The sequence below is a fragment of the Takifugu flavidus genome, chromosome 20 (assembly GCF_003711565.1).
Source record: "Takifugu flavidus isolate HTHZ2018 chromosome 20, ASM371156v2, whole genome shotgun sequence".
Lineage (NCBI taxonomy): Eukaryota > Metazoa > Chordata > Actinopteri > Tetraodontiformes > Tetraodontidae > Takifugu > Takifugu flavidus.
Genome location: NC_079539.1, coordinates 3275003 through 3299618, shown reverse-complemented (window position 1 = coordinate 3299618; position 24616 = coordinate 3275003). Strand labels below are relative to the sequence as shown.

General features: G+C 45.4%; 2 protein-coding genes across 2 annotated transcripts; one reads left to right on the top strand and one right to left on the bottom strand.

The window, feature by feature from the left end:
- Positions 1–384: 384 nt before the first annotated feature.
- LOC130516914 (proteinase-activated receptor 3) lies at positions 385–2875 on the top strand. Its single transcript, XM_057018313.1, has 2 exons — positions 385–806; positions 1218–2875. Exons 1-2 carry the CDS (start codon positions 740–742, stop codon positions 2279–2281), a joined length of 1131 nt encoding a protein of 376 aa, XP_056874293.1. The 5' UTR covers positions 385–739; the 3' UTR covers positions 2282–2875.
- Positions 2876–3080: 205 nt separating this feature from the next.
- LOC130516912 (synaptic vesicle glycoprotein 2C-like) lies at positions 3081–24291 on the bottom strand. Its single transcript, XM_057018311.1, has 13 exons — positions 24017–24291; positions 18412–19288; positions 13804–13984; positions 12989–13140; positions 10416–10549; positions 9604–9693; positions 9414–9524; positions 9242–9330; positions 8379–8543; positions 7616–7749; positions 6414–6617; positions 6174–6333; positions 3081–6068 (listed from the first exon to the last, which is right to left on the bottom strand). Exons 2-13 carry the CDS (start codon positions 19013–19015, stop codon positions 5885–5887), a joined length of 2208 nt encoding a protein of 735 aa, XP_056874291.1. The 5' UTR covers positions 19016–19288; positions 24017–24291; the 3' UTR covers positions 3081–5884.
- Between the last annotated feature and the right edge of the window lie 325 nt (positions 24292–24616).

Below are 24616 nucleotides of genomic sequence, written 5' to 3'. Positions count from 1 at the left end.
CCGGCGATGACGTCAAGGTGGGAGGGGTGTCTAAAGGCACAGCCGCAGGGGGTAAAAACACGGCCTGTTCTAAACAGACATGACGAAAAACAGGGCAAAGGTCACATCTGCTATCAGCTGGATGTTGATTTCCAGATGTTTTCACATTCGTTCATTTTCAGGCTCATAAACAAACATGGTGGAATGAGAGAGAAAAGTTCTCATGTTCAAACCATCTTATCGACTTTACAGACGTTTCCTCAGTCAGGGTCCGACTTCCGGCTCCTCATATACCCCCAGGAATCACACACAAACACACACACACACACACACATACACACAGACACACACACACACACACACACACACACACACTAAACCCATAGTTTCTAAATCAGCAAGAGGGACAAACTAACAAAGACAACCCAATTGTTTGTATATTACAGTTATTCACTGCTGGATATGAGCGAGAGTCTAATCTGGAATAGATTTAGAGTCGAGAGATGATGAGTGAGCAGATGTGACACAGATCAGGATCAGGGGTGTGACTTCTCTTGCATGTTCAAACACAAAGCAAAGGCAGACCGCATTCCGCGCAACCCGACCCAAAAACAAGTCAGAGTTTTTTTCTAGGGGGAAACACAAACCCCAAACCAAGTAGCAGCAGGCAGCCGAGACACAGACGATGAGGAGGTGTTGAGTTGAACTCTTGGAGATGAGAAAGGTTTTTTGAGCTCTTTTTTGACCACAAGGTAGAAAAATGGCAAAACATTTTGTCTTTTTCTTCATTCTTGTCCTCTGTCTAAGTGCTACGCTTCAGAAAGAGGGTAAGTGGTGCGCGTGAATGTGTGCTGTGGTTATTTTATCAATTAGGAACTCAAGAACAGGCTGGATCGTTGTGTCATTATTACAGCATTGTTACAAGGAAATAAGTTTCATAATAAATAACTGTTTTAAGGCTTTTAACTATCTCTTCTCTGTCTCTTAATTGTTTTTAACACAACAGTAGTTTTTTCACTTAATTTTACCACCAAATTACACAAAAATAACGAGGACTTAGGCTTTTCACTTCCAAAGAAAGGAGTTTTACCACTTATCAATGATTTGATTGCAAATGAAATCTTTACCGAATCAGAGCTGTTGTGGTGAATCTTATTATACAAGCTTGGCATGATTTAGAATGTGATTAAAGCATAATGAATACTATTAATAATAAGACTTTAATCCTTTTGTTTTAGGGAAGAAGAGAAGAAAAGTGAAAAGAAACAGCTCTGTTGTTGCTCACCCAAGAACATTTTTAGGGGTCCCTGAGAAGGGTTCCATTTTATTTGCCCTGAATGGCACGCAGGCTCCCGTTTTCTCCAATGCTCCTCCTGCACTGGAGTTGCTAAGCAACATAACCAAGATCTACCTCGACAGCCCCCTGAGCACTCGGGTCATCCCCATTATTTACATACTGGCCATGGCTGTCGGGATGCCGGCTAACATCGCCATTTTGTGCATGCTCGCTACCAAGCTCAGGAAGGTGTCTTCTGCGATCCTGTACTGCAGCCTGGCCGTCTCCGACCTCCTCCTCCTCCTCTCCCTCTCCTTCAAGGCTTACTACCATCTCCATGGAAACAACTGGGCGCTCAGCGAGGACCTGTGTCGACTGGTCACGGCCTGTTTCTATGGCAACCTCTACTGCTCAGCCCAGACGCTGGCTTGTATCAGCATCAAGCGCTACATCGCTGTGGTGCACCCGTTCCTGTACAAAGGTCTCCCCAAGAGGACGTGCGCCACCTGGATGACAGTGGCCGTGTGGGGGGTGTTTGCGGCAGGCGTCACCCCGGAGCTCCTCGTCCAGCAGAGCTACTGGATCCCCGAGGTGAATCGCACCACCTGCCATGATGTATTACCTCTCAAAGAGAGCACCCACGTTCTCCTGCTCCACTCCAACCTGTTTCTCACCATCTTCTGCCTCCTGCTGCCCCTGGTGGTCACGATTGTTTGCTACTCCCGGATCATCTGCGAACTGAACCGGTCGCACCACGACTGGTCCGTATACATCAAAGCCAGCTCGCTGGTGTTTGTCATCTTCCTGGTGTGCTTCACTCCTGCCGGAGTGCTGCAACTGTCCCACCATATACAGCTGTTCCTGGGTGGAACAGAAGGCCTGTACATGTACTTTAAAGCAGCCGTGTGTTTGTGCTGCCTTCATGCCTGTCTGGACCCCTTCCTCTTTGTCCTTATGTCCAAGTCTGCAGGCTCCAGGCTTAACTTCAAGCCTTTTGTCAAAATGAGCGTGAGTCTTTCTGCTTAGGAAGATGGACGTTTAGGGTGAAATAAGCTCTTCGGCTGGACTCCAAAGAAAATTTTCACTGTGTGAATTTTCACTTCTGCTAGAGAGGTCAGAAGGTGAAACATGTTATTGTATATACTCAATGATATATTGAAAAAAAGTTTATATTTATGAAATATTATATATATATATACACAGACACACAGACACAGACACAGACACAGACACAGACACACACAGACACACACAGACACACACACACATATATAGTTGTTTTCCATATCCCAGAGGAGGATTTCACTTATGTATTAATGACTAGTCGTGGTCTAAACTGTGAGCACAGCAGAAAATAAACAGATTTTTAATAGCATACCAGAAGTAAAGAACAGTTTAATGTGCACTTGCCTTCAGAGGTATTCCATGTTCGGATGTTGCAGTAAATGAGCAATATTTGATAAATGACAGTCTGATGGCAATTTTAGGGCTGTTGGATGTGTTTTCATTAAACTTTGTGGAGATTTGTGCCTTGCAGATCATTAATCTTGGTGATATGATACTGTGATTTATGTTGTGATCCATTCCACATTTCACACCAACAATAAAATGTCAAAGTAGCCCTGCGTCCCTTCATTGGTTGGAAAATTTAGAATTTTTAAAAAATATGTAGTAGATCAGTGCTAAGTTTGAGTAGAAATAATATGATCTACTTTCATTTCATTGCCTTGTGATCACATGCAGAAACAGTTTTTCTTTCGTTTTTGAAAAATGTCGTCATCTTCTGGTGAAAAATGTTACAGCCACCAATAAGTAGGCCCACAGCTGCTCAAATGGGAGTCTTTATTCAATGTTTAGACACAAGATAAATCCACCTATGCTGCGTTCAGCTTTTCTTATTAAAATAAATCATATCAAGGACAGGTCTTTACACACACTTGCACTTGTTTGATTGCAGAGGCTGCCATATCTTTTTCTTAGTTCCTGCTGATTAATCTGAAACAATCCTGCCAAGAGTATCTGCAAAACATACAGTTGTATCTCTTTGGAGAGATCGACCGCCTTCCCGTAACAAACCAGATGACGCACGAGAATGATACATTCACCTTTCACATTTTCTGCTCCTCCTGTGGAGGAACAGCGAAGACACCAACAGGAAACACACAAACAGCAGAAGGACGTCAGTAACAAACATGCAGGGTCGCAATAGAGAACATTCTGTTTGGTGGGAGGGCTGCACACAAGCAGACGGAGGGAAATAAAGCGTCAAACACACCAGAACAGCTGCATTTCATTTCAAAGAAAACTCTTGTTACCCTTAATCAACTTTTTAAATATATAAATGAAGCAAAAAAGAACGCTTCTCTTCCTAATTGAAAGCATTTGGACATGAAAACACAGGCATAGTAGCAGCAAGAGTTGGATTCTTCGGAGGTTTTTAAGGGAGTTTTCGCCCAATGGAGCTCAGATTGTGAGTAGCCATGCAGGTTTCCTTCCAGGTGCTTTTTTTTTTTTTCAAACAATAACAGTCTTGTCAGGCTTTCACACTGTTGCCGGAGAGAGTGAGCTGTTGTAGTTCGCAGAGCACCACAGTGATTCAACCTGGAGCTTTAATTTTAAGTAAACATATCCTCCAAACTCAGAGGACAGAGCATTAAATTAGTGATTTCCCTATGGGGATCCATTTGGGACTCTTATTATGAAGTGTCACCAGGTTATGACCTGAATCGTGAACTTTAGTTGAGTGCCACAGTGTATTTTTGATTTTATAATCAGAATACCAGTCTGCATAAAGAGATGCAAAAGTGATACTAAACAGCACTCATGAGTAAGAACAGGTGAACAAACATCACTCCTGTTTTTCTGAGCAACGATTTGTCAGTCCGAACTCAGTGGGGCAAAAATGACAAAGGGATTTTCGGTTGTCAAGGTGACGGAAGATCAAATCAGTACCACCAAAGACAGCGCGCCTTTCTGTACATGAGTGCATGCATGTGCAGTTTTTCATTTGCATCAATAATTCCACGAGATCAAAAGCTAATTTCATCAAGATTTAAAGAACCATGAAGGAAATCCTGACATCAATGGCTAAACAGGAAAAGTTATCTGCATGGCTACACTCTTTGGGTGAAGTACTCCTTTAAACATGGCTTTAATTTTCATTTAATCATGCAGGTGTTGTCACGGTTCTCCAAACGCCCCGTTTCCTTGGCATAGAAGAACAAAATTCCACTTTCAATATATAAGATAGTGCTCTTATTTCCTTCACCACCCCTTTTTTTTTAACATGTACATTGTCTCAAACACAAACACACAGACACAGACGCGCATTCACGCTGCAGGTATCCAGAGATGAGCGAAAGAGCAGGTGAGCGCAGCAAAGCCTCCAGAAAAGGTTTGGAAGGAGAGACAGGCTCAATGGAGAGAGAGGCACGACATTTGAGAAAGGCCTTTGAGTTTGGGAGGAAGCAGGAACAAGGCAGAGAGAGATAATCAGAGCAAAAGGACGAGACGCTGCGAGGAAACAGAGATGGACGGAAGGGGGGGGTGGTAAACAGGAACAGATAAATTCCCCTCGACAGAGCAGATCGCAATGGAAAGAAAAAGCCCCCGACGGTGAGCTCAGAGCCACAAGACAGACACGTACGAGAGGGAGGCAGAGAGGAAGTGTTCAGATGCGAGGGTCTTCCAGCTCAAGAGTCTCTGACTGCAAAAAGCAGAAAATGTAAACTTCTTCTCACTTTAGAAATGTAGCTGCTGAAGTTGCCAGTTGGGACTCAACTGTTACGTTGTTAGTGATAATTTTTTATAGCAAAAAGGCTCGAACACCCTCAACTGTTATATAACAAGCTAGGCTAGCAAGAGCTCGCAAGCTACTGGGAATATCCTTATTTTACACAATGCTGACATAATTCATGATAACTCAAACCAAAGCAGTTTAAATAATCCCATCCTGGAGAGGTTTGTCTGTGGTTCAGGAACCATATGTCCATGCTTACATAACACTAATGTCCTGTTTGTTAGAACTGCCCCAACACAGATAAAGATCACACCCATCATTTGGGAACCATTACGCCCCCAGAAATTAAGTTACGAGAAATAAGTTCTGACTGTTACAGCATGTTGGCATGGCTGCCTCGTCTCAACACCCTGTCACTGCCATGAGGTTTTTACGATGAAACTAATCCCATAAACATGCAAACTGTCGACAATGACAAATGTAACCACGGAAGAGCCAAATGTATGAGTTTGCTCCCGGAATCATTAGATTTGAAGCCTAAAAAGAAGGGGCGAGTTTTCCGAACTCCAAGCCTTTAGCGTTTCAACATGTGTGAGCTCATATAGTTTTATCACTGCTGCGAATTCTTGTCTGTTTTTATAGATTCCTGTAAGAATAATCAAGATTTTCTCATAACTGATCATAGTTGTCCCACTCTTGATATCAACAGCTCATTGCTAAATTCGTTATATAATCCCAGATTATTTACCAGGCATTTGACTGACTTCTTTAACGACCGGGACATAATTTGCCAAACAATAAATATCACACATAGTCGCCGTTAAATCTATAGTAGACAAATAATCGGCCCCTTTAAAACACCTGGTAAATAATCTGTTTTCCCTCCAGGTTTACATGAGGACGTTGGCCCGCGTGTCTGGCAGTCGGAGTCCCACCAGGCCGCCACAGACCAGCACGGACGACGCCAGCAGGATGGGAATAGCTTTGGTGATGCCAACCAGCGAGCCAAAGATCAGGTTGCCCAGCACGGCTGCCAGCTTGCACAAGGCGTTGCAGAAGCCAAAGCCTGTGCCCCTGGAAATGACAGCAAGAGGGGAAACACCGCCGTCACCTGACCACACTCTTTTGTCCCGCGGTGGGAAATGTTCAAACACCCTCGTTTCCCGGGTTCCCACTGACCTCCTGTCTGTCGGGTACAGCTCTGTTGTGACCACATCCAGAGAGTTCCAGGCAGAGATACTGAGGCCGTTGTAGAGGCAGAGCATGAAAATCATCATCGACTCGCTGGTCCCAAACCACAGGAAGAAGCAGCTGATACCAGACAGCACCATGGAGCCCCCTGCAGGACACAAGGCAGCAAACGTTTCACCCATCACATCCCCTCTTGGATGAACATCAGTAACCCAGATTGCGTCATACCCAGCATGCTCAGACGTCCTATTTTGTCCATGAGGAGGGCAGAGACGATGTTCCCAGGCAGCACCGCCAGGGTTCCAAGGAAGTTGACAAAATAGACCCAGTAGGCGCTGTAGTCGTCGTCAAATGTCATCTGACAGCCCGTCTTGTTGTGGTGGAAGGAGCTGTTGATCACTCGGGAGTCTGTTAGCTTGAAGTCATCGATATCTGTAAAAGTGTCAGATCGTGGTCACGCGGTGCACATCTCGAATTACTCAGCTGCAAATATGGGTGTTAGGTTACGTTTGTAATTTGCAGATTTGGTATCTTTACATTATAGATATAGGAAACTGATCCGACTCATCATTTATAGACGTCATGATATTTTCTACGAGGAAAACTGGGAGGAACACATTTGAAATGCTGGGAAAACGGTGTTTTTTTCCTTTCTGCAGCAGAGCTCTGCTGGCCTCTGTGCAGCTGTCTTCAAAGAGAAATGATTTATTAATAAAATGCAGCGGCAACAGAAAACGTTCCCTTCTGCTCTCATGACACACTCCTCCCTCCCTCCCCGTCTCCCTCCGCCTGCCTTTATCCTCCAACATCCGACAGACACGCTGCTGTTGGGCAAATAGACTTCATTTCCCAGGAGGCATCATGTCCACCTTACGTGCCCTCGCTGTTTCGGTGTTCAGCACTTTCCTGGGTGCTGAAGGTAAACTCTCTTTTTTTTATCCTGGACTCCCACGAGGTCTGATTCAGCTGCAGCTCTGCTCAGGACATTTTAAATGTCTGTCCTCTCTTTTCCTTTTTTGTCTGCTCCAAAATAGGCTGGATTACACTTTCATAACGTTACCTTGAATTATTAACATTCGCAGAAACACCTTCATGCTCATCTTTTACAGAAAAGAGTATGAAAGTAGAGAAGTGGCTGTTTATAACATCTAGTTTCTTCAAAAGCATTTTAAACACCAAATGTAATAAAAGTCTGGCTCGGTTTCACTTTTGACGGCGGGCCACTGAGTCCAGAAAGGCAATCTGTGCAGGGGCAGCGAAGTCAAACTGTAATTTAGTGGAATAAAGCAAAGCCATAAATGATGAAACCCAGACTCTCTTACAGAGAGCTCAAACATTAGGCCAAAAACTAAGATGCTATCAGTCAGACTAATGTGCCAAACTGTGTTTCCTGTGATGGAAGGGAAAAAACGTCCCTCTCAAAGACGCACCTGTGTTGTAAAAAAACGAGTCCACAATAGTGCAGTTCTTGAAAGAGGACCCCACAGAGGAGACGTCTTCAAAGTAGCAGTTGAGGAAAGAGGAATCGATGAACGTGACCGCCTTGAACTTCATACCGATGAACCTGGGGAGACAGGAGATGGAGGCGGGAGACGTGAGCGACATCAGCTAACAGCTAGCTCCAGCCTCTCTTGCAGGCTTTAGGTCTATTACTCTTTGGTTAAGAGTAACTCTGAGACCATGATTTATATGTTTAGCGTGTTCTGGGTGATTAATAACGTGCTAAAGGATATCTGCACCTCTGTGTCTATCAAGCTCTGGCAGTCTGTTATTGATCTGCGCTGATCTGCTCGCCGCTGTACAAAGTAACATGACATTGGGATTGATATGATCTCCCTGTGAGGATGGAAAAGAATAAAAGCAGCACATAGACGCGTTTCTGCTCTGGCCTTTGTGTAAGTGAGCATCATATCCAGGTGGGACAAGAAAAGATGTGTTCGGGAGACGGAGAAAAGAAAGAGGGAGACACAGATAAGTCTTTTAATATCCTGCCGGTAAGAGAGATAAAGGAGGCGGGATTAATATTCCTGACAGCGGCGTGCTGTTTGTGGGAATGATGAATTGTACACGATCCCACGTCAGACAACAACGGTAGGAAAGGTTTGGAGTCTGCTCTGAAATGCTGCTGTGATCCCCTGATCAATAACTGCCAGTGAAAGTTAAGGTTATTGCCAAGCGTTCTTGTTTTTCAACCTGTCGTTGAGAAAGACCCCGTTCCTGTGGATCTGGTTCTCCAGGGTGAAGTTAAAGGTGAAGTCCTCGATGCGTTCACTGTTGTGGATCTTCACTCTGGAGGCGTACTCGTCTGCCTGAAGGTGCTTGATCACATCCGGGAACCACACGGAGAGCCCGTAGAACCTGCACAAAGGATGTCACCAGATCACTGGGAGACATAAGCAATCACAAACACTGAAAGGCTCAGTAACTGGCTCAAATACACCTGGGGATCTAACCCCTGACCTTTCTACCACAAGCGGGAGCCCTCCCTGCACCCCTCCGACACAGGCCGATCAGCTGATTCCATGTCTGTCAAGGAATGGCAGCAATATCATCATTTTCCTCTTAAACCCACTGCAAGATAACAATTATGAGAATGTTTTTAATGGCACACAAGCCCAAACTGGTTTTCTGAGCAACATATTCATACGCCTGTAACAGGTACTTGAGTCCAGCTGTGGCACTAGAGGCAAACCAGTTGAGAAAAAGGGTGCGGAAGAATATGGTGGCCTCAGAAACGGCCCTCAACACCGCTCCGTCCCCACCATCTCGGGGACAAAATCATCCAACATATTCTAGAATTCATTACAGCAAGTCAGTCCATAAAACCACACGGCACCTTCTCTCGGATCAGTTCTCGCTTTCCAATCTAACCTGTCAGCATTCATCAAGACGCTGGGGGAGAAAGCCCCGGCCTATGTGCTCAGTGCTTCACTGAAAACTGTAATTAAAGTGGAAAGTAGTGATGACTCAGCTAAATGTCATACAGGGAGTCGTACAGCGGAAGTGTGGAATATTAATATAAAGAAGTGCGCCACATGCAGATATAAATATCTTACCCGAAAGACAGAGTGAACCAGACCGCAGCCAGTTTCACCGTGTTGTCCTTCACCGGAGGGCTGAAGCACTTCTTAAAAGTTGACCAGATCTGATGGGAGAAGAGAAGCAGCTTGTTGCTTGAAGTTTAATCTGGCGTAAAACACAACACCAACGGGAGCAATGACGTCCTACCCCTCTGAACTCGGCCCTAATCTTGGCGAAGACCTTGAGAACAGGGTTGGTCGACTCGTTCTGCATCTCCACCAACTCATCCAGCTGCTTGGGGATCTTTATCCTGTTCACCTGCAGGGGGAGACACTGAGCTGTCACCGGTGCCACCACTGCAGCAGCAGAGGAGAAGTCGAGCTTGGTGCACACTTACAGTGAAGACCCTCTCGGGCTCGCCACGTGCACGCATGTTGGTGTCGTGGATGTGTTTGAGCACCATCCAGGCCTCATCGTGTTTTCCCATCTAGGGCACAGGGGAGGACGGTTAAGGCAAAGACAAACCCTTTCACCTCTACACAATGTGTATACACATCGTCCCCGGAGACGTCTGTCTCAGATGTCTGAAAAGTTCTTGTGCCAGACGCTGGTCGTTATTTTGCTTTTTGAGTTGAGATCCATGCCAGCATCTTCTGTTTAGAAGAGCACGTTGCTCATTTCAGTTAGTGCACTGCTGGCAAATAAACAAACCTTTTGGAAACTGATCCAACTCATCACCCCACAAGATCCAAAATCCCACAAGATCCAAAAGACCACCCAAGAAGGTGCGGTCCCACAAGCCACAGGTAAGGGAAGGGCTAATCTAAAAATGAGTGATTAGCAGTTGGTTTTCAAGCAGGTGATTGTGATTTGAAAGCAAAAGTGCTGACTCAACACGGGTTCTTGGTTCCCCCTGAGGAAGCTGATGTGGTTCATGCAGCTGATGGTGTTTTTTACCTAAAATAACCAAGTGACGGCAACGGCAGGGAAAATGCGGGTGAAGGCATGGAAGGCGTTCCTCCTTCACACCCCCACATCACACAGATTTGCCCTCCACTATACATCAGCACATTTTTAATGTGAAAAAAGAAACCCCAGAAAGAAACAGGGGTGCTCCTCTGTTCTCTGAAACCCTTTAAGAGTCATTTCCAGTGTCATTAAGAGAGAAAATGGGGCTGCCGCGGCTACAATACATCGTTTCTCTCTTACCTCCAGGTAAAAGCGGGGGCTCTCAGGCATAAAAGTGAGAGCTACCACCGCAGAGACACACGGGAGCGCACACACCACCACAAAGACTCTCCAACTGTGGAACTGGTAGGCTGAGCCCATGCTGAAACTCCAGCCTGCAACAGAGAAGCAGTCACACGGCAACAGTCAGCAACAATGAGGCGGTGCAACAGTCGGCCCTAATGAAGCTACAGCAGATTCACGTTTCAGCACCAGATGCGTGGTTTTTCCCAAAATGGCTGCATTTTAAAATCGAAATGTTCATTCGAGACCATTTTGGGTTGATGGTTAGATGTAAATATGGTCACGATTAGGGTTTATATGTTCTAATGAAGGTTTAGGGTTTAAGTTTGTTTTAAGACAAATTCAGTGGACTTGCTTTTATGGCATGTTTTTTGCTTTGCATGGAAACCTTTGCATAGCAATCAGCAGGACCCCTCCTGGAAACGTGGCCCCGCCGTGTTTCAGATGACAGGATGAGTCTGGACTTTTCTTTTGGCAGGTTTTCTTTAAACGATTATATGTCATCAACAACTAATCAGTAACGTGATGGAATTTCACCTCAATTTCATTTATACAGCAGTGTTCACGTGTGTGGTATGGAAAGACACATACACACACACACACACACACACACACACACACACACACACCGCTCGCCTGTATGAGTACAAACCTCATTAGGGGGATTAAAGCTTTAATGGACTAGAGGGGACGGCTGACTGATTCAGATACTCAGCGAGATTTATGTTCCTACTCTACAGTAAGTGACTGCCCAGCTGAGACACACACACAAACACACGCACACGCACACACACACACGGTGTCCTTAGCCACGACTTAATGCTTCACACATACGACAAGATTTTGCAAAAAAAGGTAAAACTCAACATACAATGAAGAGCAAATAAAACCTTTCACAACATCTTAACACACACACACACACACACACACACACACACACACACACACATGCGCGCACACCCACCCATACAGACGTATCTGTCCACCAGTCAATGTGAAGTGCACTGCGGCAGAACCTATTACCCACACACGGCTGCATTTTAGAGAGAAAAGAAGTGTTAAAACACAGACGTTTAATCAATTGACCTCCATTATTATCCCCAGGTTGCACTTTTACTCATTTCACTCCCGGAAGGTGGAAACTTGTATCTCCACATGCGAGTTGCTGAGATACACCCATCCTATTTCCAGTTGATGGTGATTTAATTCAACCTGAAGCCCTGCAGTGATTTACAGTAAAATGTAATTGGATCCAGATCTCCAAAAAAATCTGCTGTCTTTGCCCTGTTGTCCTGAAACTTCTCTGCATACTGTGCAAAACCCACATCTGGACATTTGGTGGGACATTTCATGTGCACAGATGGACACAAAACACCGACGCCAGATACTGCCAATGCGCAAGGCTGAAAAATTAAGACAATATTCTTCTGTTATGGGTCTTATGATGATGCGCCACGATGGCTTCAGGAAGAGACGTCACTCACAGATACCTTCACTCCTCTACCTCTCTACTTTCCCTTCGTTAACTTCTCCCGCTCTCCCTCTCTGTTTGTCCCCCTGCCTCAGCCGCGTCCCTTCTCCTTTCAATTATCCCTGACACAGGTCGCATAAATCAAGTCCGTCCCTCCGCCCCCCCCCCGCCCTCCTAAGCTTTTTCATCCACCTTCTGCGCCGTGAGATCGATTTCATCTCTTTCACTCCGTCTGTTGAGGCGCACCCCCAGTTGCTCTAAATTTTCTGTCTTGAATCCAGGCCTGAATATGCAGAGTGTGTGTTGTCCTTTTGGGATACTTTGGTTGAAAATTGAAACGGACACACATTTTTTTCTGGCTGCTCACGCAGTTTTCGCCACGTCAGCTGACAGCTTACCCACCACACCCTTGTGTGTCTCCCTCCACCTACACCACCACCTGCTTTATGTTCCCCTGCATCCTGGAGGGTTCCTGCCTTTTTTTAAAAAAAGAAACCACCTGCTTTAGGGAACTCTCTGCTCTCTCCCCGCAAAATCCGAATGTGAGCTGGGGATTTCTTACGCCCGTCACTGCTGTCTGACATCTTCCAGCGTGATCCGACAGCACAAACGCTCCCACATTCTTGTCTTGCAGTAAACAAACACCCCCACACCTCGTGATCAGCTCACTCAAATGTGCACCGATCAGACGTTTTTCAAATAACTAAAACAGGGTCACTGCAAAATAAAAACAGGGCGGTTCAACACTTTGACTGCACATTCACGGCAGATTCTTGTCTACATTTCACCTCAGGATCACAGCAGTTAGAAATGAAGACAGTGCTGCAGGAACTATCAGCTGCAGGCTCCATTTATCTGCCAGAACCTGTAAAGCCAGTTTAAAGCCCCATAAATTGATTTTATTGCAGTTTGATTTCTATTTTTGTATTACTTCTTGCGCTATAAAATAAATTAATAAAGATCTACAAATCTTTGGTTTTCATATGGAAGTGGGGGGAAAAAATTGCCCCTGCCATTGGTGTGGCGGTGCCGTGACTGCTAGTGCTAGTGGTCCACTCACCATAGTGCGGGATGATGGCCCAGGCCATGGCCGAGGCGTAAATTCCGCCAATCATCCAGAACATACACAGCCAGCTCAGATGCTCTCCTCGCTTCTCTCTAGCCAACACCTCCGCAAAGTAGGAGAACACTATTGGAACCGCTCCGCCAATCCTGCAAACATCGTTCGCCGTAATTGCTTATGCACGTCTAATTTAGTTTTATCAGTGGGGGTAATGAGAAATATTTGACAAATATCAGCAGAACAGATTTGAAAAGACAGAAAGTCATTTGGGAAACGAGCCAGCAGGTTGCAGATGAGGATTTAAACACATCTTTAACATCATCCAAACAAGTTAGCACATTCTGGACATGGGGGCCTGGAGGAACATCTGTATACCTCCTAAACAGGAGTTAAAAAACTTGCTTTTATTTGTAAAACCTTCCTGGTATCTTTAGTATTTTTTGCAACATGTCTAATAGTAATAGTATAGACATAGTATTCTTTTAGCTATGTTTTATTAGCATTTTAATGTAACCAGTGAGACCGTTATGAATGTCTCATATAATAGTGGGTTGCTCAGTAACATGACATTTGAGATGAGGAGGTGTAAATGGTCAGGTATGAGCAGGGATGTCAGGTCAAGGTGAGGTCAGGTCATTTACTGAGCATGTGAGCAGCCAAGCGCGGCACATTAAAACAGGCAGATGTTCATCACTGTCCCCTGATCAGTCTCCTTTTCAGTCGTCTTCTTCCTCCCTCTCACGTGGCGAGCAAGGAGCCCTCCTGTCAACCCTCTTCTTGAGACAAACCACACAAAAAAAAACAGTACTCACCCAAAGCCGGACACCATGCGACAAAGGAGGAACATGCTGTAGCCTTGGACAAAGGACGACAGGAAGGCGAAGAAACCATTGACAGTCATGGAGATCAGCAGGCACTGTTTACGGCCCACTTTGTCTGAAAGCCCGCCCCAGAAGAAGGCTCCGAACATCATGCCCAAATATACAATGCTACCTGGAGACAGGGACAGAGACACGGAGGAAGAGTAAAACAACCCAAAAATAACACACAGAACTGGCCAACTTCTTTATGTCCATAAAACATTCAGTAAATATCCCAAATTTGATCATGGCAACTGTGCTCTCTGTACTGTTTTAGCAATGATGGGAACTTCACTGTTGCTCTTTCGGCTTTTATTTTGGGCCATATTAACTCCTGAGGGCAACACCTGGCTGTTTAGCAGCTAAATGTTCCACCCACGTTACCAGCTAGCCTCTGACTGTCTGTCTTCCGTGCAGTGTTGAACAGATGGGTTCATCAGAGATTCACTGGGAAAGGCTGCCAGACTGGAACCTAAAGTCGATTAGAGCCCAAAACGACAGCGCAGGGCAACTGTAACGAAGTAACTTTCCAGGATGCTGGGTGAGAAATTCTAAAATAAAGGAAAGGTCTTTTGTATAGGGTGATGTTTCTATCAGATTTTAACAGCTGCACTGACTGATTATACTGTATAGTAATCATGCGTGTGTTTTATTTATGTGAATGCTGTAGACATTTGTACCTCTGTGCCCGCTGAGGACACTGAGTGCTTGCTGCCCCCTCTCTCTCTCTCAGTTTTTAAAATCCACATTCGTCCACTCTTACGCAGAAAGGCGAGGGGTCATTTCTCTTCCTGTCACCGGTCACAGGCGGCATAAAGCAGGGATTGGTAGAGAAGGGTGATGGTTGTCAGACCAGTAAATAATCCACTTCGCTCTCAATGTGCTAATAAAAATGCTAATGGGACGCGGGCAGTTTGACGACTAGGCTGCTCGAGAGAGCTGGCAGATGTGAGATGTCGAAGGCTTTCTTTCTTTTTCTTCCCCCCTCCCTCTTGCTTTTGTTCTCCCTCCCCCATTGCCTGTTTGTGGCGATGGTACAGATATGCAGGAAGTGGAGGCTCTTATCAAGCAGCACAGACATGATGCTCAGAGCTAGTGATTCATTACAGGTGACAGCCACCTGATCTATCTGTGAGCAGCTACTGCAGAGGCTGCAGGCAGCAGGATGGAACCCGCTAAACCGGCACCTCCCAAATATCACAGCAAATATCAACACTGCACATCCCCATCATGGTCTGCGCATACGGACAGTGCGCATGAATGCATGTACCCGAGGAGATGCTATCACTGTACCAACAGCTCATTTGTTTTATGGCTCCCCTTTACACCAGGGTTTGTGTACGTGATATGGGGGGAGGAGAGGGATGGTGATGGGGCATCTTTCTGATTGGATTTCTGGGTTCAAACTCAGGTCAGACCTTTGGACCTTTGCACATCAGGGCTGGTCTGGTAGAAGCAAGCTGTGTTCAAATGTTGATAAATGGCAATGACACCACCAAAAAAGACATATTTAGTAAAAAAAAAAAAGAAAGATAATACTATAGTTTTATGACTTCACAAAGCTGAATTAAATATTTCATTTTCAGCTCATATTACGAATGAGCAGCAATAAAATTTGCAATTTTATAAATGTTTTAATGTAGTTTCAGTGTTGAGGATATTGAAACCTCCAGTTGCTACATCATTATTTAGGGTTAAATTCATCTTTATAAGACATAAATGTCATCTCTTTAGAAGAAACACTGCAGATCTGCAGCCAGTCTCCGTAAAGTTGTGCTGATCCCACGTGATTTTTTCCCTAGCAGATGGTCTCTATGCTCTGCTGAGCGGTACACTGTGCTGCTCTCCTCTGTATCCACAGGGATTATTTCAGCTCTTAAATTCAGATGATTTTATTCTTTAGTAATTAGCTCTTATGTTCGGGTGCAATTCTCTTCTCTCTCCTTTTTTCTCTCTCCACAGAGGTAACCAGCGTCCCGGCATGGATGACAGGAGACAGGCAGCCTATGGAGTGATGCTTTCCTCACTTTTTTAAAGCTGTGGAATTTCAACAGACGAGGGGATACCCAGAGGGCTTCTCTTGATTGACAGATGGGGAGCAGCAAGAACAGAAAGCGGAGGCAGGGGAGAGGCACAGAGAGCCCGCTGGGAGAAAGTGTGTCCTTTAAGCATTAATTACAGCAACACCTGCTAATTTGGGTTCTGAAATAAAATCCTTAGAACTTACAAATGATATCGTCTTTAAACCAAGATATGGCCTAAAACAACACAAACGCGCACCAAAGATAAGGCTAACATTTCTGTATTAACATTTCTGTAGAAGGTGCTCCAGTGCTGGGGGCTTTTCTGTGTTGGCATGGTGCCTGCTAGGGGTCTCTCTGGGTCTTCCAGCCCCCGCCCCAGACTTCAGACATGCGTCTGTGGGACTAGCAAAGTGGCGACTTTATATTGACCTAAGGTGTAATGTACCCCCCGCCACTAGCTGAGAAAGCAGCTTTGAAAAAGCCCCCCGTGACCCCACTAAGGGATGAAGTGGTAAATGATGGATGGTTGGAAACAAAGGGAAAGGCAAGGTGCCGTTTTAGTTACCGATCTGCTGTAAATGACATCGGTACCGTCAGGTGACTTGTTTTGACCAGGAAGTGTCAATAGGTCTGTCTACCAAAGAAAGTTAAAGTGATGCTTTAGAATTTAAAGATATAAATTTCTGCAGTATTTGCTGAAAATGCTGTTTCATGATCTGCCAGTATTTTTCAGATGATTGAAATATTCTTCTTGGCCCTGATTGACCCTGACCTGTTTGTACCGCAAAGGAGACCTAATGAGATAATAGCTGTTCCCCATGATAATGCTGCAAACCTGCGGATCCGTTTATTCATTAACCTCTGTTGCCATCGCTGATCAAACTTTTACAGGATAAAAGAAGGGAACCGACAAATATCCATGCAACGCGTGGTACCATCCTCAAAATACTCTCTGCCATTCCTGAAAACACACACAGACAATTTACAGCCATATGCTGCTGAACAGTAAAGGAAGGGAGGGGAGACACTGACAGAAAGTGGACGATGGCGCTCTACCTCTCTTTCTCTGGGGGAGTGCATGAGGCAGCCTAGCGTGTCTAAACTGCAGTGAGGCACATTGTTGCAGGGATGAACTCCAGCCCGTATCTCCAGATCAAGAGTGTAAGAGAGGGATTACAGGAGGAGGGCAGCACGGGCAGCAGGCCGGGACAAGAAAGGAGGGGAAATACACCCCACATCTGGATGCATCACACCATCTTTCTGTTGTAATAATCAGACTTTAGGTAAAGGACACCTCTGAATCACTCTATTAAGCATTCGCAGGGTCATTTTAATTTATAATAAATGTTTTAAGGAAAAATTGTGTTATGGCCACAATTCAAAATCCTCATTGTCTTAAAATGTGTCCACCTCATTTTATTCTCTCGCTTTTTTTCAGCCTTCCTGTGGACCAAAAAGTTTTTAAGCCTCCCGAAGATTCACCAGACTGTGCCTGAAAAAAGCAGTTGGGTTATGCAAGTGAGCATATTTGCACATTATTTCTGTGCCCTCGCTGAGTGGCAGATCTGGTAAAATGACTCATTGTTTCCATTGTGTGGCTCGTGTCTCCCCCGGTGCAGAGTGAGTCAGACTACAAGTGAGATCTGGCTGAATAATGATCCATCCTGCTCTAAATAAAAAAACAAACAAACCGGGTTAGCTGTCTCCTTTCGCTTATCAGCCCACACAGTATTGTGAAAAATTGTGTTTTTCCCTTCATCTTTGTGTATTATGGGTTTAATAACCCATATATTATAAAGCTTCCAGTCTAACGCTGCGATAAAACCTAATCATGGACTCGGTTTACAGCGGCTATTTTTATGTTTGTGAGAGAAATGTGCAGTGGAGAACTTTTCTCTTGTGCACGAGAGAACCGCCGAGCTTAACACACCTCCTACTCATGTACCCAAATACCTAGTGCTATGACAACCCACTGGCAAGCTCCTAAAGCTATGAGATTATTGTTGAAAATCACCCACCGCTGCTCTCCACGGGCATTCCATTGGGTCACAAACACCACATTAGCAGAGCGCCTCTGCTGCTTGGATGTCGCTTTATGAATTTTACTGATTTGCCTGTAGAAATGAAAAACTAATGTCCAAGGCTTTACATTTTTAGCCGAAATTAGAGGATTTCTTATTATCTCTTGATGAAAAGAGTTACAGCACCAAGTTTAGGCCAGTTGCAGGAAATCCAAACGTCACAGCTATCGTGATTATGGTTGTGTGTTAGTGCACAGGCAATGGGAGAGCATGACAATTCCAGCCCAGCATTCAAAGCCCGGAATGGTGAGGCAGCGGCTCCAGCCGATTGGTCTCGCAGGATTGTATTTGCATTTCTCCTTGTTATAATGGAACATTTTTGAGTTCTGAACCTGTCAGTCGACCCTGGCTGAACCTGTGAACTAGGCCAGACGCTGCAACAAGACGATTGGGGACATTTCGGGGCAAAATGCAGGAAAATCCGACACTCATTCAGGGCTTTAATAAATCCTTACCAAGCCACCCGGCGCCAGAGTTGGGGACACACATGTCCGTCTCAGCGCTGGGCAGGACGAAGCCCACCACGAACACCTCCACGCCATCTGACATGAGTGCCAGCCCAAGGACGAAGAACAGCTGCCACTGGAATCTGCCGTGGCCGCACTCCTGCATGATCAGCTCGTACTGCTGGGCCAGCTCTTCCTCATCCGCCTGTCTCTCATTCTCCAGCTCCTTGTGGCTCTTTAGACTGTCGGACACCGGCTGGCCAAGGGCCACCTGACCATCCTGGGGCTTCCCATTGTTGTAAGCGGGCACGCCTTGGTACTCGCCCTCGTAGATCTCGTCTTCATCGTCGTGGCCCTCTGTGGCATCGCTGGAAGCCCCGTCGTCATCATTGGCTGCGTCATCGTTGTACTGGTCCTGTTGACTGTAGCTGTTGTAATTGTCCTCTTCTTCCTCATCGTTGTGGAAGCGGTTGTAGCTGCGATGAGTTGAGTATTCATCCGTGGCCCGATCAATTGCTTTGTTAAAGTTTTTGGAAGCTTGCCTCTTGGCTTCTTTAGCGATGTCCTTGGCACCTTTAGCTAAGGAAGTCCTGTTGTTATGCGTCTCATCCATTTTGGCACAATGCTAGTCAATGGCCACTTACAGTCTTTGTATTCTTTAAACGCTTATTAAACTTTTAATCCACCAGGTGCTTCTGATCTAAGCTATTTATCTAATTTGCCCACTTGAAACAGGTTCTTGATGCTGAAAGTCAGATAGCTTCTGCCGAGGTGAATAATTGAGTAGTGATGTCAAATTCCATCAGAAGGCCCAAAACTACAGGAATGGAGACAGTTGGTCTCAAATGGGAAAGATCTTCATGCTGCCAGAGTAGGGACCACGAGTCTGTGGGGACAGAAAAAAAGGTTTTTTTACTTTTTTCCAATTGAAATCGTTTCAGAAGACCTTGACAGCGAAGCCATCAAATTACCTGCTGACTTAATAATTAATAATAGCTTAACTTATTACATCTCATATTTTTAAGTTTAATATTTGTATTAGCAATGGTAGCGACCTGCAGGCACAATGCCAGAGACAGCCAGTAACATAATGCAGTGTCATTCCCAAATTTTAGACCGTGCCAAGCATAGTGGTGCAGTGGTATTATGACTGCAGACTGGAAACTGCTACAACACCACTTTAATCTATGGGATGGTTGGTGGAGACTTGCAAGAGGCAATAAAATGCAACGGCGTGTCTTTAGCTGCGCCGCTCAACCATGTGGAAGGAGAAAGTATGTAGCCCTTAGCATCAGGATATGAATGCGGTACCCATAACACATCTGAAGCGTGAATTATTTATCACACACAGAAAAATGGGGTAAAAATATATCACATCTGTTCTATCGTGTCCTCTAGCAGGATATTTTATTGAAATCTAGTCAGAGTGGCCTTGTAATGGAGGTAAACAAAAGCCGTAGCCTCCCAGTATGGGCAGCACATCAAACCTGAAAAACCACGTCCTCATAAAGCATTTAACAGCAGACCTGGGAGCCCGACCACCTGCTAATGCTAACAGTCAGCCAGTCAAATAAAGCCACAATAAGACCTTCATCAGCAAACTGAGTTATTGCTGCTAACGTCAGTCAAAATGTACACAATGTTCAAGTCTTTTAGTTTTGAAGTTGCATTCTTCAGCCACCTGATGTCAACCAGCAGTAGCAACTGTGCTGTTTAATGGTAAAGATGATTCGTTTTTAAGCTCGATTACCCAGCCAGAACTTTCTTTGGGTTCTACACAGTGGGATGTGAGACTGACATGATCTCCCAGAGGAATTGTCCAAAACCCTTCCACATAAAGGTTCACGTAGAACAAATAGAAATCATCTGGGGTCAAATTTGGGATCGATAATACTCACAAAGGACAAAAATCACAACACAATTAACATTTTGTTAGCTATCATCGCTGTTGCCAAGAGTAACCGCCACAAGCAATCCTGACATAATCTGATATAAATGCCTAATAAATAGACTTAGATGCTTTTTTAGGTTATCAAGGATGGAATATTAAAGCTGTCCATCTCTTGAATAGTATCAAAAAGCTGATTTATCAGGCCAAACATCCCAGCATATCTGCAGTTCCTCTAGGGGAAATCATACACCGAGGTTCTTGGACCGGGTTAAGTGCCCGAACAGACAGTGGCAGGTTGATGTATGGTGTTTCTACTCACCTCTGCTAAGCGGGATTAGATAAAACATCAGTTTGGATCTATCATTTCAACATAAGAACCGGTTCCCCGTGTGCAATGTCAAGCACCCTGAGAGATTTTGGTGCAATGCAGCAATGAAATGAAGCAGGAAATGTGTTGTAAATAATGTTGCTTATGGCCAGATGATTTGCCGCCCTCCCTCTGGAAGTGAATTCTTTTAAACTGCTTCAAATTGGTGGAATTCTTAAATCTTTCGTCACATAAAATGTACCTTTAGCGTAGTTATGTTGGAGCATGAAGGCAAATCAAAAGGATTTTACTGAGCTTTCATGATTTAATGGGCTTATGGAGAAAAAACGTGAAAACATATAGAATGCACCATTTTGTGCAGGACTTTATCTTAACACAGCAAACAAGATAAACAGCTGCCAAAAGACAAACTGTTACTTTTTTCTATGAGCTGATCATCAAAACGTGGAGTCAACTGTCATATATAGCTGCTTTTTATAAGTGAGTTTTAATATATAGCTTTAAAGTCTCCTCTGAGGAGCCTCCATCGGAGGGACTGACGTCTGAGTCTGAAAGGTCAAGCGCTGTTAACCTTGTGATGTGCTCTGGGAGCCGCTGCCCACAGAGGAAAAGCACTACAACTTTTTTGTTGCAACGGAAGACGGGCAGCCAGTCCGGCTTCACTTCAGCCATCTTTCCCCCGATGCATCCAGCTATCTTTCTCTCTGCCCTCTCCTTACTTTCATTCAAGATTTTTGGTCATCTTGGAGCCTGAAAGACACCTCCCCTGCTGGCATTTCATTATTCATAATGGGCTCATTTATGTTGACATTTCCTGAAGAAGCTTCTCCAGCTATGGGTTCCTGTCCCCGCTGATGAACCCACATATGGCTACATCGGGTAGCTGCACTTACCCAAACTGGCTAGCTGCTATCATAAATTGTTTTCCATCTTCCTCTCTGATGGAGAATCGCCACGTGTGACCCCCCCACCCCACCGCTGTGCTGTGATGCCGTGATCGGGGTTATTACAACCGCGGCCCAAAGATGCGATTTCAGCAATCGGCGCAAACCTCCTTTGAGCTCTGAATCAGCAGTCCACAGAGGGAGAGAGGAAATGATTTCCTCGCAGTCGTGCTGTCACGGCCCGCTGACGCCATCCAGCCACGTCCATTAATCACCCACCCAGACACGGAAACACACACGCACGTAGGCGATGCATACAGTACACTCTGCAGGTGCACGCACACACGTGGGGGGGATGTTTCGTGCAGGACGACACTGATGCAGTCAAGATGTATTTTTATTCTTTTAACTGTGGCTCAGACCGCGTCCTGCATGCGACACGCAGCTTGGCACAAGTGTCGTGTGCAGAGCCCTGCAGGCTTTCTGGAGTGCCCACAGATGGCTGCAGCGAGCGTTTGTGAATGCACCATCGTGTGAATAAAGCTACACGCCATGCTCAGCAGATGCTCCGCAAGTGAGGTTTTCCAAAGCGCCGCATCCTTCGCTTAGTATGAGTCACAAAACGTGGCCTGGTTCAGGGCTGAGTGTTGTTCAGTCGATGTTCAATGTTGGTGACGGTGATACGCGCACCTGCAGGGAGGCTGGCCCGTGTGTTTAACATAAAAAAAGAATCAGGTTTCAGCAGCTGCAGAAGGTCACGTCCCATCTTTGAATGCTAAGCTGGAGAATAAATCATAAAAATGCATTTAAACTCAGTTTAGAGCTCCACATTCAACAGCAGATTTTGGCTGCATCCTTAAACGAAGTGCTTTCCTGGCGTCGGTCCAGAATTAGATTTGAGTATTTAAAAGAGCTGTTTGCTCCATTGATCTCTTTGATGAAAACTGGAACAGACAAACGCATCTCGGAAAGAACTTTCTGGGTAAGTGAGCAGTCGCACGAAGGCTGATGAATGGGTGCGTTAAAAGACCAGAGTTAAGATGCACCGTCTTCTTTGCAAAGAAATGCGTCATCTCATTTTAAAATTGACCTCCCACTTTTGTTTTTTTGTTTTTTTTTTTTTGGGGGGGGGGGGGGGGGATTCCAAAGTGATGAAAGTTTAGCTCCACAGGTGAGGCTGGATCTTCTCCTGCATCAGGTGATCTGAAAATCATCCATCATCCATCTCACAGCAAAACAATGACATTATTTCCAATAATTCAGTTCTGATAAGTGGACATGGTGCGTTAAGCCTTCCCAGATGGTCTGGCCACAGTTGTCAACCCCAGATACCCTCCAAATGCACATTTAAATTGACATGATTGTTGCCATCTCTCCTATTTTCCGGACTAATGATTTAGTGACAAATCGCACTCGGACTTTTCCCCCTGAACCTTATATCTCAAAGCGCTGAGCCAAAGCCTCCTTTGTGTTCGGCCCCTGATCAAATATCTATGACCATGACTCTGAATGGAAAGCAGCTAAATAAACGGGCTCTATTATCCATCAGCTGGGATAAAGCAAACACAGCCTACAGCGGAGTAAACATACATCTGCTGACTTGGAGGTTCGGATATCCATCCCGTCAGAAAAGTGTCTTACAGCAACAACTTTCTTTTTAAATGATTCCTTTATTCAAACTCCCCATTCCTCAGACTTGTACAGGACTCGCCGCTCACTTTCCTCCCCTTTGTTCACATCAGACCACGCTGCACCCGCACCTCCACGCCGCGTACAGCAAGAATCATTAATCAACGCAGACTCTTTCTGCGTCCCCTAATTAGATTTGCTGGCCGTCCTGCTGCCTGGGAATCAATCCTCACAGCACGGCGCGCTAAGATGACCAGCCGCTCGCTGCATCGCACATTTAACCCCCCCCCCCCCCCCCCCCATCAACGCCGCCATCTCCCCCCTCAGGCTCGCTGCAGTCACTCCGTCTGTGTGTGCGCGCTAGCGGGGTTGCCTCCGCCGTGCGTGGGGATCACTCATCTTTGTTATCACCTCGATTTCTTCATTACAGTAACATATGGGCAACCAGGGGATAGGTGGGTGGGGGGTGTACCAAAGCTTTATTGTTTTGGCTGCGTTCATTAAAATGGAATAATCGTGCAGGAGCGAGTGTCTGACAATGCGATCTTTTGATGGTCTGTGGTGGGTTTATGTGATGCATTTTTTAAGAAAATAAAATAAAAATATATATATTCACAGAGTCTCATTCTGGAAAACTGTTTGGAAGTTTCCAAACTTTTCCGAGAACCTGGCGCCCGCAGGATGGACTGGATGCACAATTTCAGCACCAATGCAGGGGGAAATGGAAGCGTTTTAATCATCAGGTGATTCTCCTTTCCATTCCATTAAAACTTGCCTCCGTGGTGGACCTCGAGGAACACGCGAAGCGCAGAGGGATAAAGTTGCAGTTCTGCGCAGGCAAAATAAAAAAAAGGAAGGGAGAGAAAATTAATTTAGACTTACAACAACGTAGAGGATCCGACGCATCGGCGCTCGCTGGGTTCCTCTACGCAGCGGCAGAGAAGAGGCGCATCGTGCAGAGATTCCTGTTTCTTGTCTTCTTCAATGCAGCGGTTCCTCTGCTGCAGTCCGAGGAAGACACGGCGAGGCTGAGGGGAGGTGGGAAGCGTGAGTGTGGATGCGGGGAGGAGGAGGCGAGGACGGAGGGAGGGAGGGAGACAGAGATCGATATATGCCGATAGTCTACGGCGATCGTCTGCGGACCCGGTGATGATGCGGGATGAGACTGCTGAGGTTCTGGACAAAGAAGAACGAAATGAGAGCAAAGTTCAGAGATCCGGACTGTTGCTGAATACGCAGAGAACCACAGAGACGGAGGGGGGGTGGGGGATCAGCCAAATTCAGATGAGGATTTTAGCCTCAGAGTGGATCAATATTTAATCAGTCTAATTTGGAAAACTTCTTACGAAGCATTTTAACGGAGAGAGCTCCTGCGGTGTGCTTCTTGTTTTAGAAGAAGGCTGGTTTCATACTTCATAACTCATCCAATTTTTGTTTTGTCTGCCACACAAGTGGTATTTTTTTGTGTGTCACAATCAATTT